Source organism: Centropristis striata, chromosome 22 (genome assembly GCF_030273125.1).
Source record: "Centropristis striata isolate RG_2023a ecotype Rhode Island chromosome 22, C.striata_1.0, whole genome shotgun sequence".
Lineage (NCBI taxonomy): Eukaryota > Metazoa > Chordata > Actinopteri > Perciformes > Serranidae > Centropristis > Centropristis striata.
This window is the reverse complement of record NC_081538.1, coordinates 12,592,533-12,607,801: the sequence shown is the minus strand read 5'-3', so window position 1 is coordinate 12,607,801 and position 15,269 is coordinate 12,592,533. Positions and strand designations below refer to the sequence as shown.

The window sequence follows — 15,269 nt, the reverse complement described above, 5'->3', positions numbered from 1 at the left end:
GGTCTCAATTGTTAGTTTCAAGTCTTCTTCATTACAGCATGATGTTCATTTTGTAAGTGATGGTCCCATTTAGCGTCAAATATGTGATAAAGCAAGGTGTGCATTTTTCTGATAAACATAACATTTTCTGTTGCAGACAAATATTCCAATTGGAAACATGTTTCCAGAGGCTTTAATACGTAATCAGCCAGTTTCCATCTAGTGTTGTGTTAGAGTGAAAAGTGCCTCTTCCCTTCTCTTCAGGTGAGCACAGAGACCAGTGAGTTTACTCCGAACAATGAGTGGGAGAACAGCGCCCCCAAGAGGATGAAACAGACTGATGCTCCAGTGCAGAGGTGGGATCATTGTAGTTGGTTTACCCTTTCACTGTTTGTTTTTTTCACCCTTTTTTGGGGTTTTAGCGCATATTTCAAGACTTTGATGAGACTTTCTGTCAGCTACAGATATTTAGAACTGAGACATACAGTAGTGTTCAAAATAATTGCAGTCCAATGTGACGAACCAGATTAATCCAGGTTTTTAGTATATTTTTTATTGCTACATGGCAAACAAGGTAGCAGTAGGTGCGGTAGATTCTCAGAAAACCAACAAGACCCAGCATTGGTGATATGCAGCTCTTAAGGCTGTGCAATTGGGCAATTAGTTGAAAGGGGTGTGTTAAAAAAAATAGCAGTGTCTGCCGTTGACTTTACTAACTCAAAACTATTTTGTCCAAACTTTTTTGTTTCTAGGATTTAGCAATCCTGTGAATCACTAAACTAATATTTAGTTGTATGACCACAGTTTTTTAATTGTTTATTGTTAAACAGATCCCCATTAGCTGTCACCAAAAGTGGGACGAGCTAGTCTTCCTGGGGTCCACAAGACAGAACAAAAATCACTTAACAATTAAACATTGTAGACATTATTATATACATCATCAGAAATCATTCCGAATAAGTTATTACATTCATATCTATTACATTAATTCTCACTTTCATACAGTAAATATGTTAATTCACTACTCACATATTTAAATAGTGCATTCTCAAGTAATAATTAAAAGATACTTTACTATTCAGTTCACGTATATTCAGTGGGCAATTATTCCAATAACTGATAGCACGATAAATAACTGTTCTCTTTAAGGCATTTGATTTTGGACATGGTAACATCATCTGACCACCATTAGCTGAGCTTGTCACATAAGAATGAACCTGATCACATCTGACAATTTGGTTATATAAGAAAACAGGTTGAAAAGAATACAGTGTTTCTAAAAAAATTTGTTGTATTGCACGCCAACCTGTACTCTAACATTAACCAGGAAAGTTGACGGTGCATACTAATAGTGTTTGTTCTTATGGAACAATGTAAAACCAACCTGGCAGCTCTGTTCTGGGCAGTTTGTAATTTCCTTAGTTGACCTTTAGATGTGGAGGACCATACAGGTGCACAACAATCCAGGTGACATAAAATTAACGATTTAGCCACCTGTCCCACAATATTTGTAGGGACATAAGAAAGACATTTCCTCACCATTGAGATACCACAACCCATCTTCCTCACTATGGTATCAATGTATTCTGCCCATGACAACTGATTATCAATTATTATGCCCAATAATTTTACTTTATCTACCTGTTCTATAGGTTCCCCACACAAGTTCAAACTCATCTTTGGTGTAGATGACAGTTTATGACTTGATCCCAAGATAATTGATTTAGTTTTAGAGATATTCAGTACCATCTTATTTTGTTTTATCCAATCAAAAACCATATTTAACTCAGCTGACAAAACATTGTCCAGTTCACAGACAGTTTTTACAGCATAATACAGTGTGGAATCATCAGCATACATTTGTACAGTCGCTTTACACAAAACTGATGGTAAATCATTTGTGAAGATACCATATAAGAGTGGTCCCAGACAGCTCCCTTGCGGGACCCCACAATCCAAGACCCTGGAGTGAGACCAACTGCCAGTGTAATAAACCCGTTGCGTCCTACTTGTAAGATAACTCTTCATAAATTTGATGGCGGTTGGACTAAATCCATAGCATTCTAATTTACTGATGAGTAGATTATGATCTATGACATCAAATGCCGCACTGAAATCGAGTAATACTGCACCAGTCATCTTAGAATTATCCATTTCTTTAAGCCAATCATCCGTCATTGCTGTAAGGGCGGAACAAGTTGAATGGTTATGTCTGTAAGCATGTTGGAAATCTGTATTCAAACCATTACAGTCAAAGTATTCCTGTATTTGTGAATGGACTATTCTCTCCATCAGTTTACTAAGAACTGGGAGAATAGTGATAGGTCTCCTGTTCTCGCCAGTGAGTAATATAATAACTGCTTCACATCTGTGTGGGATTGAGTCAACCAATTTGTGGCACCTTTCAGCTGTTATTCCACTCCAAGATTACATTACATTACATGTCATTTAGCTGACGCTTTTGTCCAAAGCGACTTACAATAAGTGCATTCAACCCGAGGGTACTAGACTTAGACCATAGGAATCAAGTAAGTACATAACTTCAAGAGCTAACTGTCATCGCTACAGGAGTGCTATATGTTAAAGAAGAAAAGAAGACAAGAAGAGCAAAGAAGAAGAGCATTTTAAAAAAAATACATATATGTTAGGTGACCATGACTGAGGTATTGTTGGAAGAGGTAGGTCTTCAGCCTGCGGCGGAAGATGTACAGGCTGTCTGATTCTTTAACAATATTCCACAATTAATTTACATTTCTTGGTTTTGCTTCAGAAACAGCATTTTTGATGTCACCCCACAAGTTCTCAATTGGATTAAGGTCCGGGGATTGGGCTGGCCACTCCATAACATCAATGTTGTTGGTTTGGAACCAAGATTTTGCTGGTTTACTGGTGTGTTTGGGGCCATTGTCTTGTTGAAACACCCATTTCAAGGGCATGTCCTCTTCAGCAAAAGGCAACATAACCTCTTCAAGTATTTTGACATATGCAAACTGATCCATGATCCCTGGTATGTGATAAATAGGCCCAACACCATAGCAGGAGAAACATGCCCATATCATGATGCTTCACTGTCTTCACTGTGTACTGTGGCTTGAATTCAGAGTTTGGGGCTCGTCTCACAAACTGTCTGCGGCCCTTGGACCCAAAAAGAACAATTTTACTCTCATCAGTCCACAAAATGTTCCTCCATTTCTCTTTAGGCCAGTTGACGTGTTCTTTGGCAAATTGTAACCTCTTCTGCATGTGCCTTTTTTTTAACAGAGGTACTTTGCGGGGGATTCTTCTAAATAGATTAGCTTCACACAGACGTCTTCTAACTGTCACAGCACTTACAGGTAACTCCAGACTGTCTTTGATCATCCTGGAGCTGATCATTGGCTGAGCCTTTGCCATTCTGATTATTCTTCCATCCACTTTGATGTTTGTCTTCCGTTTTCTGCCACGTGTCTCTGGTTTTGCTCTCCATTTTAAAGCATTAGAGATCATTTTAGCTGAACAGCCTATAATTGTTTGCACCTCTTTATAAGTTTTCCCCTCTCCAATCAACTTTTTAATCAAAGTACGCTGTTCTTAAGAACAATGTCTTGAACAACCCATTTTCCTCAGGCTTTCAAAGGGAAATGCATGTTCAACAAGTGCTGGCTTCATCCTTAAATAGAGGCCACCTGATTCACACCTTTTTTTTTTTCTTCACAAAATGGATGACCTCACTGATTGAATGCCACACTACTATATTTTTGAACACACCCCTTTCAACTAATTGCCCAATTGCACAGCCTTAAGAGCGTGCATATCACGAATGCTGGGTCTTGTTGGTTTTCTGAGAATCTACTGCACCTACTGGTACCTTGTTTGCCATGTAGCAATAAAAAATATACTAAGAACCTGGATTCATCTGGTTCGTCACATTGGACTGCTATTATTTTGAACACTACTGTATCTCCGTGTTGGCTGCCTACAACAATAAGGTTTGTTTCATGTTCAATATGATTTGAAAGCTTTTATTTGTGTCCAGCAGTGAGGCGTCCACTTCCAGCTGTGTGATCCTCTGATGGACTTTTTCTTCAGTCTGAGATGACGGTGGATCCTGACGGCGCTCAGTCTTAGAGTTTCACTTCAGACTTTTGTGTTCTGCTCAGTTTTACAAAACATGACACGCATGCAACCGCACTTCTGTGCTATTAACACTTTATTTTTTCTGTGCATGTCAGGAGATTGGGATTATTACTAACAGGAGCTTCAGCTTCTGCTCATCCTGTGCAATATAAACGATGTTGATCTGCTGCTTTACACACCAAATATCTGATGGCTGTTTAACTGTGAGCATGTTGTATGTTGCTGCTGCTTCCTCTTGTAATGATATAACACCACCAGTGTCCTTTTCTAGGTCTGCACCGGAATCCACCATTCCACCTCTCTATTTAGACAGTAGTCATTTTACACTTAATTAATAGGCAGAATTAGAAAAGATGAGGTGAAAACTACAAACAATCTGTTTGGGTAGGCACTAAAATAAATTCACTCACATAGCAGTTTACATTTACACCTCTGATTCTGTCCAATCAGCTCTTCTCACTGATGGAAGCAAATAAAAAAGTGTTGTTTCCTTCACTATACACAGATGTTATATTTAATTTGCCACAATTACCAGGTTCAGTTTGGAAATGACAGCTATTGCTACATTTAAGTGCTAATTGTGTATTAAACTACAAAATATCCAATAGATAAAATAAACATTGTGAAAATATAAGGATTATGAGGTAAATAGTCATTTTAAAAAATGAGATAGATATGTTAAATTCAAACAATTAATAGAAATCAACTGATTATATCACTCTTCAGTTTTAGTTTAACATTGAAATATTTTTTTATTTCCAGATGCCGTTTTCAAAGGTGGTTTTATTTAATTTAATATTGTTTTTCCCCTGAAACGTACTTTATATGTCATATTTTTTGTGTCAGTGAGAAAACTGATATTGTGAATAAAATTTCAAGAATGTCCTTTGAAACAACAATAGTTATAATATAATACAACAAGATACAATAAATATAAGAATAATGAAATAACATTCCACAATAATGATGTGGGTGTTTTCAAGCTGTTTAATATATATTTAATTATAATCCATAATTATGACTGGGTCTTCCATTCATCCTAAATGCACCTTCATTTATTAATGATTAATTGAGGAGAGTGACAGAACCAACCTGCCAACCTTCCATCTGGGTTCATCCCACTGTTTTCTCTTGCTGCTGACTCGACTTTTCTGTTGCTGCTGACAGTTCCTGGAATGTCTGATTTGATTGTTTGTTTGCCTAATTTACAGTAGTTATACATAGCTTTTACATGTGAAACCCACTGTGGGGAATGCTTATTATTATGAATGGAATCAATGCATTTAATCAACTGCATTGTTTTCTAGAAATGACTGATTTCTGTGAAGTATCTGCATCCAGGCTAGAAAACCTGGTAAACAGATGTAAAGTTCTATGTGCTGACTGTTTTATGTTTTTATTACATTGTATTCTTCATTATCCCTTTTAATCATATATATACTTTATTAACCAAACAAATATTTGCTTCTTTTCTTTATATCCTGTATTAACAATACTTCGCATTTTGACCTTAGTGATTATTTTACATATCATTTTAAATGCCATATTTTTACACCTTTTTGCTAAAGCTGTTACACTGGTTACAATTAATGAATGGAGATGGAAATCATTTAAATTCCCCAATAAAACTCTAAAAGAAGTTGCTGTGTATTTGTGAGATCTTGATTTACTAAACAACCACTAGATGGAGACACAGCACAGTACTGTAGCAACATTTTCATTTGGAAAAAAAGGCCATTTTAACGGAGACTTTTAACCCTTTTGATTGACCTGCCCCCTTTTGATTACTCACGCCCTCTTTACCATAACTAATGAACCGTTTGTTGGAGAGACTTGTTTTAGATGTCAGTGTACTCAGCAGAGTCCCTGTTTATCTGGTCATCGATTACCCCGTCCCTTGTGATTAACCACACCCCCTTTTCCATAACTAATGAACCGATAACCCTAGTGATAGTATAATTTTATTATAACCTGACCCACAGGTCTATCGTAAACCTAAAGTCAGTGACTTTTAAAGCTTAAATCTCACCTTAACCTCTAGGAGCTAGTGTTATTTACAAAATACTCAATAATTCACCCATTTGGAATGAAAAAGTAGAAAAGAGAGCAGTAAAAAAGGATAAAATAACCGAAAAAAGGTTCCTGTTTGAAGTGAAATGCATGCTGGCAGGTGGATTTTAACTGACACCGTGAGTGAGACCAGTAACAAGGTATTTAAAGTTACCCGACCTATGACAGCTTTCCAAGCCAGATCTGAGGTTGTGCGGTGTATTGAACACAGACTGGTCCACAGAGAGACAGACCGGCAGGGACACACTGTATCCATCCTTCCTACTTCCTACCGACTTATTTGTAAGTCTAAATTAAATTTTATAATATAATGTAAAATAAGGTTTCTGTAAACTGTACATGTAAATATTAAACATTTAAAAATTATTTCAATTCATGAATAAAATGTAAAAAACTGCCGGAGGTAAGTTTAAATGTGTAAATTCAATTCTGTAATGCAATGTAAAGAAATGTGTCTGTAAATGGTAAATATAAATATATGTATCTAAAAATACTCTTCTGGAATAAAATGTTCAAAAAATGTGGTGCAATACAAACCTTAACCAGCAGAGTGAAGAATTCACTCTGGACAATCTCTCTTTGTAGCATTACTGGTGAAAACTCCTGCCTGTGGAATAATGTAATATACATATTTTTACAATATAAAAGAAATATAAAATCAAATACATTACCAAATACTATGAATAATAAAAATAGATATAATAAATAGTATAAAATAAATAAAAAACAAATTATCAAGTGAAGGAAAATAAATATAATACAACAAAATAACCCAATTGGCTTGAGACACACCAGGGTTTGATCAACCTTGGCTGGGCCTCCCTCAGGTGAGGGTGTCAAAAAAAAGAAAGAAAAGAAAAGAAAACACCCTGTGATCCTGGGGTCCACTACTAAGGATGTGTCTCACAATCTCGACTTAGTCCACATAGAAGCTTTATTGAAAAAGAGATGAGATCTCATCAAAACACAGGAAGAATAATGTAAGAAATGAACCAGAATACACGTCCACATGTGACTTCATAGAATAAAGATACAACATCTCAAAAAAGGTGACATGGTGTGATGAACAAACCAGATTATACCTACACCAAGTCAAAAAAGACAGAAAAGAACAAAAGAAGAAAAATACTCGAACCAGAATAGACGTCCACCATGTGACTTCATAGAAAAAAGATCCCACATCCCAATACAAGTGAAATGATGTTATGATGAACCAGATTATACCTACACCAGGATAAAAAGACAGAAAAGAACAAAAGAAGAAAAATACTCAAACCAGAATACACATCCACCATGTGACTTACTAGAAAAAAGATCCCACATCCTAATACATCTGAAATGTAATGAACAAACCAGATTATACCTCAACCAGGTGAAAAAGAAAGAAAATAAGAAAAATTAAAGCCAACCTTTTACAAAATGGCCTCAGCAATCAGAATGATAACTAGACCAATTCTAATCCTACTTTAGAGGGGGCAGTAGGCAATCAGAGCTGCGGACGACATTCAAAGGCCCTAACTGTAAACAATATTGAATACCTGTTGTTCTGTTGGTACCTCCTCGTCCCCCTTCGATAGCTCAGTTGGTAGAGCGGAGGACTGTAGAGGAAAAACCGCACGTAGTGGTAATCATGGAAATCCTTAGGTTGGGCTGTTTTCAGTCAGGAAGGCCAAACTGTCCAAGGCGTTGCGTTAAGGTTGCAGTCTCCATGGGAGGCATGGGTTTGAATCCCACTTCTGACAGCCTTTGTTTTTCACTGGAACTCTGAGCTGTTTCGTTATATTTAGAATTGAATTATCATGTATCCTATTCACTAGGCAGAACCCAATTAAAGGTCCATTGCACTCTGGGAGTTGTGTAACCACTGATTATAAACCACATTGATGATCTTTGGCATTGGCCGGGAATCGGACCTGGGTTTCCCCTGGTAAAAATGTTCCTGCTAGTGGCTGGTCCCCCCTCGTCCCCCTTCGATAGCTCAGTTGGTAGAGCGGAGGACTGTAGAGGGAAAACCGCACGTAGTGTTAATCATGGAAATCCTTAGGTCGCTGGTTCAAATCCGGCTCGAAGGAGTGGCTTTTAAACGTACATACTGACTGTTCAACAAATAGTAGATTAAAATAGAGAAGACCATACTAACTGCGCATTCCTAATACAGTATATCCTGTTGCTAGCTCAACTTGCTTCAGCTTGAAACAGTAGCTCCCTCGGCAAAGGCATGAAAAGCGACCCACCACCTCACAGAGTTTATAGTATATTGCCTGCTGGCCTCAATTTGTTGTTGATTTGCATCTTTTGTAGTTTTGTTATTTCACTTTGTAATTGTTTTGGTCTTTATATAGTTGTTTTTTCGTGTGGCTATATGGGTGTTTAATGCCTGTTCGCCTCTTTTTGTTGTTGTTTTGTGTCACTCTGTCTGTCTTTGTAATCCATCCATGATGAGAACTACTTAGTTAACAGTGACACTACGCTATATTATGATGTTTTTTCAAAATTTTTAAGAAATATGGGCTGTTTTCAGTCAGGAAGGCCGAGCGGTCCAAGGCGTTGCGTTAAGGTCGCAGTCTCCACGGGAGGCGTGGGTTTGAATCCCACTTCTGACAGCCTTTGTTTTTCACTGGAACTCTTGGCTGTTTCATTATATTTAGAATTTAATTATCTGTATGGTTATCCCAAACAACGGGCAGCTTTTCAAGTCTCTATTTACTAGAAGGAGGAGACAGGAAACCAGGCTCCCAGGATAAGAGCACCCTGTCAAACAGTTGAGTGTTTGACTGAAAATGGACTTATCCCACACACAAAGGGAAAAAAGCTCATGCCCCGTGTGAGGCTTGAACTCACGACCTTCAGATTATGAGACTGACGCGCTGCCTACTGCGCCAAGGAAATAGCCTGTTTGTCGAACTACTGTTGCTATAAATAGTAACACTCTACCACGATATGCCTTTGGGTTGACTGTTTCGACTCCCGTGTCTCGCCGAAATTGTTCAATTAAAATTTGGCAAAGTATATATAAATGGATTGTTATACTCTACAATAACGTGTATTTCACCAAATACAAATGAATTATTCAGACAATCCCTTCAAGTACTCCACTAACTAACGTTAAAGTTGATCTCACGTTAAGTGTCCCGTTCCCGTGTATCATTTAACGTTGACGCTATAAAGACGTTAATTTACCATTGATTAGCTTTATTATTAAAGCTGTCCAAGCGAAGTCAACGTGACCCTTTGATATGATGGATAATGGCTACTAATATTATTATGGTATACTGTATATACCATGTATATGGTATACTGGCCTTATTATTATTATAAACTGTATAATTATTATATACTGTCTAGTCACAATAACATTATTACCATCATATCATCAGTATAATTACCATCATCTTGCCACTGTACCTCAAAAAGGGAATTATTTTCATTAAGCTTTATATGATTAAAGGAATCCTTTGCCCCCAAAATGACAATTTTTTTATCTCGACAAAAAATTGTCATTTTAGGTCTCGTAATTTTTTCCATGAATGTACATACAAAAACTTCAGCTGAGGAGCAACTGAGCTAAGTGGTTACAGCCTCTTCACTCTTTTTCCAGTCTCTGCCCTTCACTGTTAAATAAAGGCTAAAATGCCCCAATAAAGAGTCTTTAAAGTTATTCCTTGGACTGATCTTCTTTTTAACCTCTTAAGTGTCCTTGTTCTATTCTGTTTTTTTTTCTATTGTTGTTTTTATTTATTCTAAACACTTACATTTCTTCTTGTGCATAGGACTAATAAATGACTATTATATTATGATGTATATTGTATTTGAATGAAAAATACCACTTATTGTACTGAGTCGTGTTAATTCAAGTTTATTACAAACAAATAAAAACCAGGGCAGTAATAAAATCAGTGCAATAAGTGAGTGTTCATTGTAATAAATATATACACATGTAAACAATAATTCAGTCAATTTGCAATTCCAGTGAGTCTACAGAATAGAAAAGTTTAACAATATACATTAATATATACAAAAAAACAGAACAGTACAGTACAGTTGAAACCAGAAGTTTACATACACTATATAAAAAGACACATATGCTTTTTTTCTCACTGTCTGACATGAAATCAGACAATCACTTTTCCTGTTTTAGGTCCGTTAGGATTACCAAAATTATTTCTATTTGCGAAATGCCAAAATAATGAGAGAAGGATTTTTTAAGACAATTTTTTATTACTTTCTTCAAAGTCAGAAGTTTACATACACTAACATTATTATGCCTTGAAACAATTTGGGAAAGCCCAGATGATGCTGTCATGTCTTTGGAAGCTTCTGATAGGTTTATTGACAACATTTGAGTTAATTCGAGACACACCTGTGGATGTATTTTATGGCACACCTGAAACACACTGTGTGACATCATGGGAAAGTCAAAAGAAATCAACCAAAATATCAGGAAGAGAATTGTGGACTTGCACAAGTCTGGTTCATCCTTGGGTGCAATTTCCAGATGCCTGAAGGTGCCACATTCATCTGTTCAAATAATTATACCCACGTATGAACACCATGGGAATGTCCAGCCATCATAGCGCTCAGGAAGGAGACGGGCTCTGTGTCCCAGAGATGAGCGTGCTTTGGTCCAAAATGTGCATATCATACATCTTGTGAAGATGCTGGCTATCCAGAGTGAAACGAGTACTGTACCATCATGGGCTGAATGGCCACTATGCCAGGAAGAAGACATTACTCCAAAAGAAACATAAAAATTACAGATTACAGTTTGCAAATGCACACAGGGACAAAGACCTTAATTTTTGGTCAGACAAAACTCTGTCTTTTTTATGTTTCTTTTGGAGTAATGGATTCTTCCTGGCAGAGTGGCCATTCAGCCCATGATGGTACAGTACTCGTTTCACTGTGGATAATGACACACTCTTACCAGCTTCAGCCAGCATCTTCACAAGGTCTTTAGCTTTTGTTCTTGGGTTGATATGCACATTTTGGACCAAAGCACGTTCATCTCTGGGACACAGAGTCCGTCTCCTTCCTGAGCGCTATGATGGCTGGACATTCCCATGGTGTTTATACATGGGTATAATTATTTGAACAGATGAATGTGGAACCTTCAGGCATCTGGAAATTACACCCAAGGATGAACCAGACTTGTGCAAGTCCACAATTCTCTTCCTGGTATCTTGATTGATCTCTTTTGACTTTCCCATGATGTTACACAAAGAAGCAGTGTGTTTCAGGTGTGCCTTAAAATACATCCACAGGTGTGTCTCGAATTAACTCAAATGTTGTCAATAAACCTATCAGAAGCTTCCAAAGACATGACAGCATCATCTGGGCTTTCCCAAATTGTTTCAAGGCATAATAATGTTAGTGTATGTAAACTTCTGACTTTGAAGAAAGTAATGAAAAATTGTCTTAAAAAATCCTTCTCTCATTATTTTGGCATTTAGCAAATAGAAATAATTTTGGTAATCCTAACGGACCTAAAACAGGAAAAGTGATTGTCTGATTTCATGTCAGACAGTGAGAAAAAAAGCATATGTGTCTTTTTATATAGTGTATGTAAACTTCTGGTTTCAACTGTATATATATATATATTAAAAACAGGACAGCATATATATATATATATATATATATTCACACACATAGTGCCACAACTGAATATAATATAATTACTAGAATAAATGTTATTAATAATACAAGAATAGATGATTATTATTATTATTATTATTATTATTATTAATAATAATAATACTAGAATAGATTATTATTACTAGAAATAGATCAGTATCAATAATAGGAATGTATTATTATTATTATTACTAGAATAGAGTATTATTATTAATACTAGGAATAGATTGTTATTATTACTACTACTAGAATTAGAGTATTATTATTAATAGGAATAGATTATTATTATTAATACTAGGAATATATTGTTATTATTATTACTAGAATTAGAGTATTAATATTACTAGGAATAGATTATTATTATTAATACTAGATATAGATATACATAAATATAGTATATAATGGAATAAAATAAAAATCATCAAGGTGGAGAATCTTTTTTTCTGCCATACCCCCGGGCTTCAAGTGAAGCCCTCCACTCAGCCAGAGTTGTAGTGGCTGTGGTTTGGCAGTACCAGTTGCCAAAGTACTGTTGGTGGGTGGCAGGGTCCCGCTCCCTCTGACACTGCTTACAGGTGATGGTGTCACTCTTTTTAGTGTACTTTCTTTTCTTATTTCCACTCTCCTCTTCCAGTCTCTTTTTTTTCTGATATCGCTGTGTGGTGTAAGGCACAGCAGTTGCTGGTGGTGCAGGCAGAGGAGGTTGTGTTGCAGACAGTACAGGGTGGGGCGCAGGCTGGAGAGGTTGGGGTGCAGAAAGCAGAGGTTGTGGTGCAGGCTGGAGAGGTTGGGCCGCAGGCTGGAGAGCTGCAAGGAAAGGCGGCCAAAGACCAGCAGGTGGAGCCACTGGCAGCTTCAGTCGCTGTTTTAGCTGTGCCATCCCTGCAGTGTTAGGGGGCAGCACAAAGACGTGAGGATTTGTGACACTGCTGGTAGGGACACAGGGTCTGTCCTTCCTCTCAACAGCAAGAGGCAAGCTTTCTGGGCTCACGTTGGTGGTCTTTGGAGTAGAGAGGCCTTGCTCCAGCACACTCTTCTCCTGCTTTTTTTGACGTTTACAGTACCTGCAAATATTCCAAGTATAAATTTGTTTGTATACCATAGTGTATTATAAGAATGCAAAATATCTGCACAGAACATAGCACAGATACTAGGTTATTCCCTCACAAGTGCTTTGTTAACTCACCAACTAGAGATGGTTGCCGTATTCATCACCGGGAGCTGGATGGTGGTCTTCTCCATCACCAAGGCATTGCTTAATATGACTTGGCGGATGTGAAGATATGCTCTGGTGACAAGGCTCCAACGCTCGTGCCTGACTCCATCAATGCGCCTGGGTCCTCTATACTCCTCGCACAGTTGAATAAAAAGTGCCTCACACACACGATTGCAGTCAGGCCACTGTGCTGGGCTTCTCCCTCCTGCAAAGCATCTGCAAAGGTATTCACAGCATTAGTGTTCATAAAAGACATTATATTATAGCATGTAGCATTGTCAGACTTGCTCAAAAAAGCATACGTACCGCTTTGTACTCTCCACACCAGGTGCAACATTTTTTTTTGTGGCCCTGAATCTCCCTTTAGGGATTGTGACTTGATGACGTGGAGGGTAAACTGTATGTTTTTGGTCATATTCTGACAAACACTCCCACAGGGCAATGATTTGGGCGGCCTCCTCTCGTGACAGGGCAAGACTGTGGTCTTTTAATTTAAATAAATAACCCGTCAAGTCCTGGACGGCTTTGAAGCCCTCAATATTGTCCGGTCCAACAGAGTCCTACATTAAACGAAATAGTGATGAAAATGAAAAATGTATTTTCAAATATTACGTCTATTTCATGTAATTACAGATGCAACTCGACAGAAGGTAATCATCAAAAATGTAAACCTACATCATGACTGGTGGAGCATGATGATGTCGACGGCTGTTCCTCTGCCACGCTGGGTGTGTCTTGCTGGGGAGCTAAATTAAAACACATTTAAGCAAAGAGAGATTCCAGTTTCAGTTATCAGTAATAAGTATAAAAAAAATATATATATATATTTTAATGATGGATAAAACAAGTATGCACTAACAGTGTTTTAGACTGATATGCATATGTCTTTAAGTATGCAACAGCCTGATTAGGACATGCTTTGACCTCTGACCTTGATGCGTGCAGAGCATTGCCCCATCCTGGGAAGTTCGAGGAGTGTCGGTCTGGAGCTGGGGACCAAGGCTCGAATTAGATCCAGCATGTCTCCCACTGTCCTCACGAACTGGGGGGCACACAGGAACAGCTGCTATGTGAAGGACACCAGATAAACAGCTGGTCAGCAAATTAAATTAATAGTGTTTTACATTTATAAAAAAAAAAATACAATACAATAAAAACGTACCACTCTGCATAGTGGCAACAGTGAAGGAAGCAGAGGGTTCCTTCAGTGGTGGTCTAGGCACTGCAGTCGCAGTAGTTGGAGGTGGAATAACAGCTGCAGGTCTTTTTGATGGAGAAGGAGCTGACGGAGTGGACTGTTGAGGGGGCCAAATTGTGTCCAGGGTGGCAACAGTTGGATCCTCCATTACAAATGGCTCAAAAAGGGAGTCTCCTTCTGCCACAGTGATGTCCTCTGTTTCAAGTGTTGCCAGGGCCAACTTATAGTCCTCCATGACAACATTGTTCTGGCTGTACAGGTATTCAATACCTACAAGCTCTCCTGAAACAATAAAATAATCCTCATTAGATACTGACAAAGATGTACCTGCCTAAAATCTATGACAAATAATGAATTACGTGCATACCGGTGTATTTCCGTGGGGTTTTGTACTCCACCAGCTTTCTACCAAGCACCTCCTCTGACAGCTGGTTGGCTGCATGCCTAAGTAGGCCACTGTAGGAGTGTGGCCCTCCTATCCCCTCTGCTGTCATGGTCCTGTCCTCATTCCACCTGGCAAGACCATCAACCAGATAGGCCTGGAAAAAGGTGTCACTTGCCAGGGTTCCTTTAAAAAATGTGAAATATTTACATTGTGATTCCATGCATGCAAGCATATTAAACAATTTAATAAATATTATTCTACACCTAACATGGAAACTTGACAATGTGCACCGTTTACCTGGGATGAACCTGTTCATGTGCAGGTGAAAGTTCTCCAAAGAGGTCGAACCTCTGGCACACCGGTAGGTTGGAAGCACATGACCACCCTTCTTCAGTGTCCCCGTCTGTGTATACAGCTGGAAACCTGGAGGGTCCTGGAGACAGGGGATGTGTTTCTGCTGGGCCTTCCAGATTTCCGCCATCCTTGCAGAATTGATCAGAGGCACGCCGAGAGTGTCGCAGCCTCTCTCTCCATCATATGCCTCTATCAACTCTTTAAGCATGGCTTCCATCTCCCTGGTTTCCCGGACGGCCCTCCTGCAATGGAGCTGCATCTCTGCCTTTGTTAAACGGCATGTCACATCTCCTTCTGTGGGACGCATGTGACTTGCCTCC

At 38.3% G+C, this 15,269-nt stretch overlaps 1 protein-coding gene and 2 non-coding genes across 4 annotated transcripts in view; all 3 read left to right on the top strand.

Moving 5' to 3' along the window:
- Positions 1 to 5,734, top strand: part of arhgef39 (Rho guanine nucleotide exchange factor (GEF) 39) — an 82,116-nt gene extending 76,382 nt beyond the window's left edge. For both annotated transcript variants that reach the window (XM_059326303.1, XM_059326304.1), the window contains 2 exons: positions 244 to 335; positions 3,998 to 5,734. In XM_059326303.1, coding sequence (XP_059182286.1) covers positions 244 to 335; positions 3,998 to 4,031 — 126 coding nt within the window. In that variant the 3' untranslated portion in view covers positions 4,032 to 5,734. The remainder of the gene's footprint in view (positions 1 to 243; positions 336 to 3,997) is intronic.
- A 2,398-nt stretch (positions 5,735 to 8,132) lies between these two features.
- Positions 8,133 to 8,237, top strand: trnay-gua (transfer RNA tyrosine (anticodon GUA)). The gene is made up of 2 exons: positions 8,133 to 8,169; positions 8,202 to 8,237. It is a non-coding gene; the product is annotated as a tRNA-Tyr (tRNA).
- Positions 8,238 to 8,685: 448 nt separating this feature from the next.
- Positions 8,686 to 8,768, top strand: trnal-aag (transfer RNA leucine (anticodon AAG)). The gene has a single exon. It is a non-coding gene; the product is annotated as a tRNA-Leu (tRNA).
- The last annotated feature ends 6,501 nt before the right edge of the window (positions 8,769 to 15,269 follow it).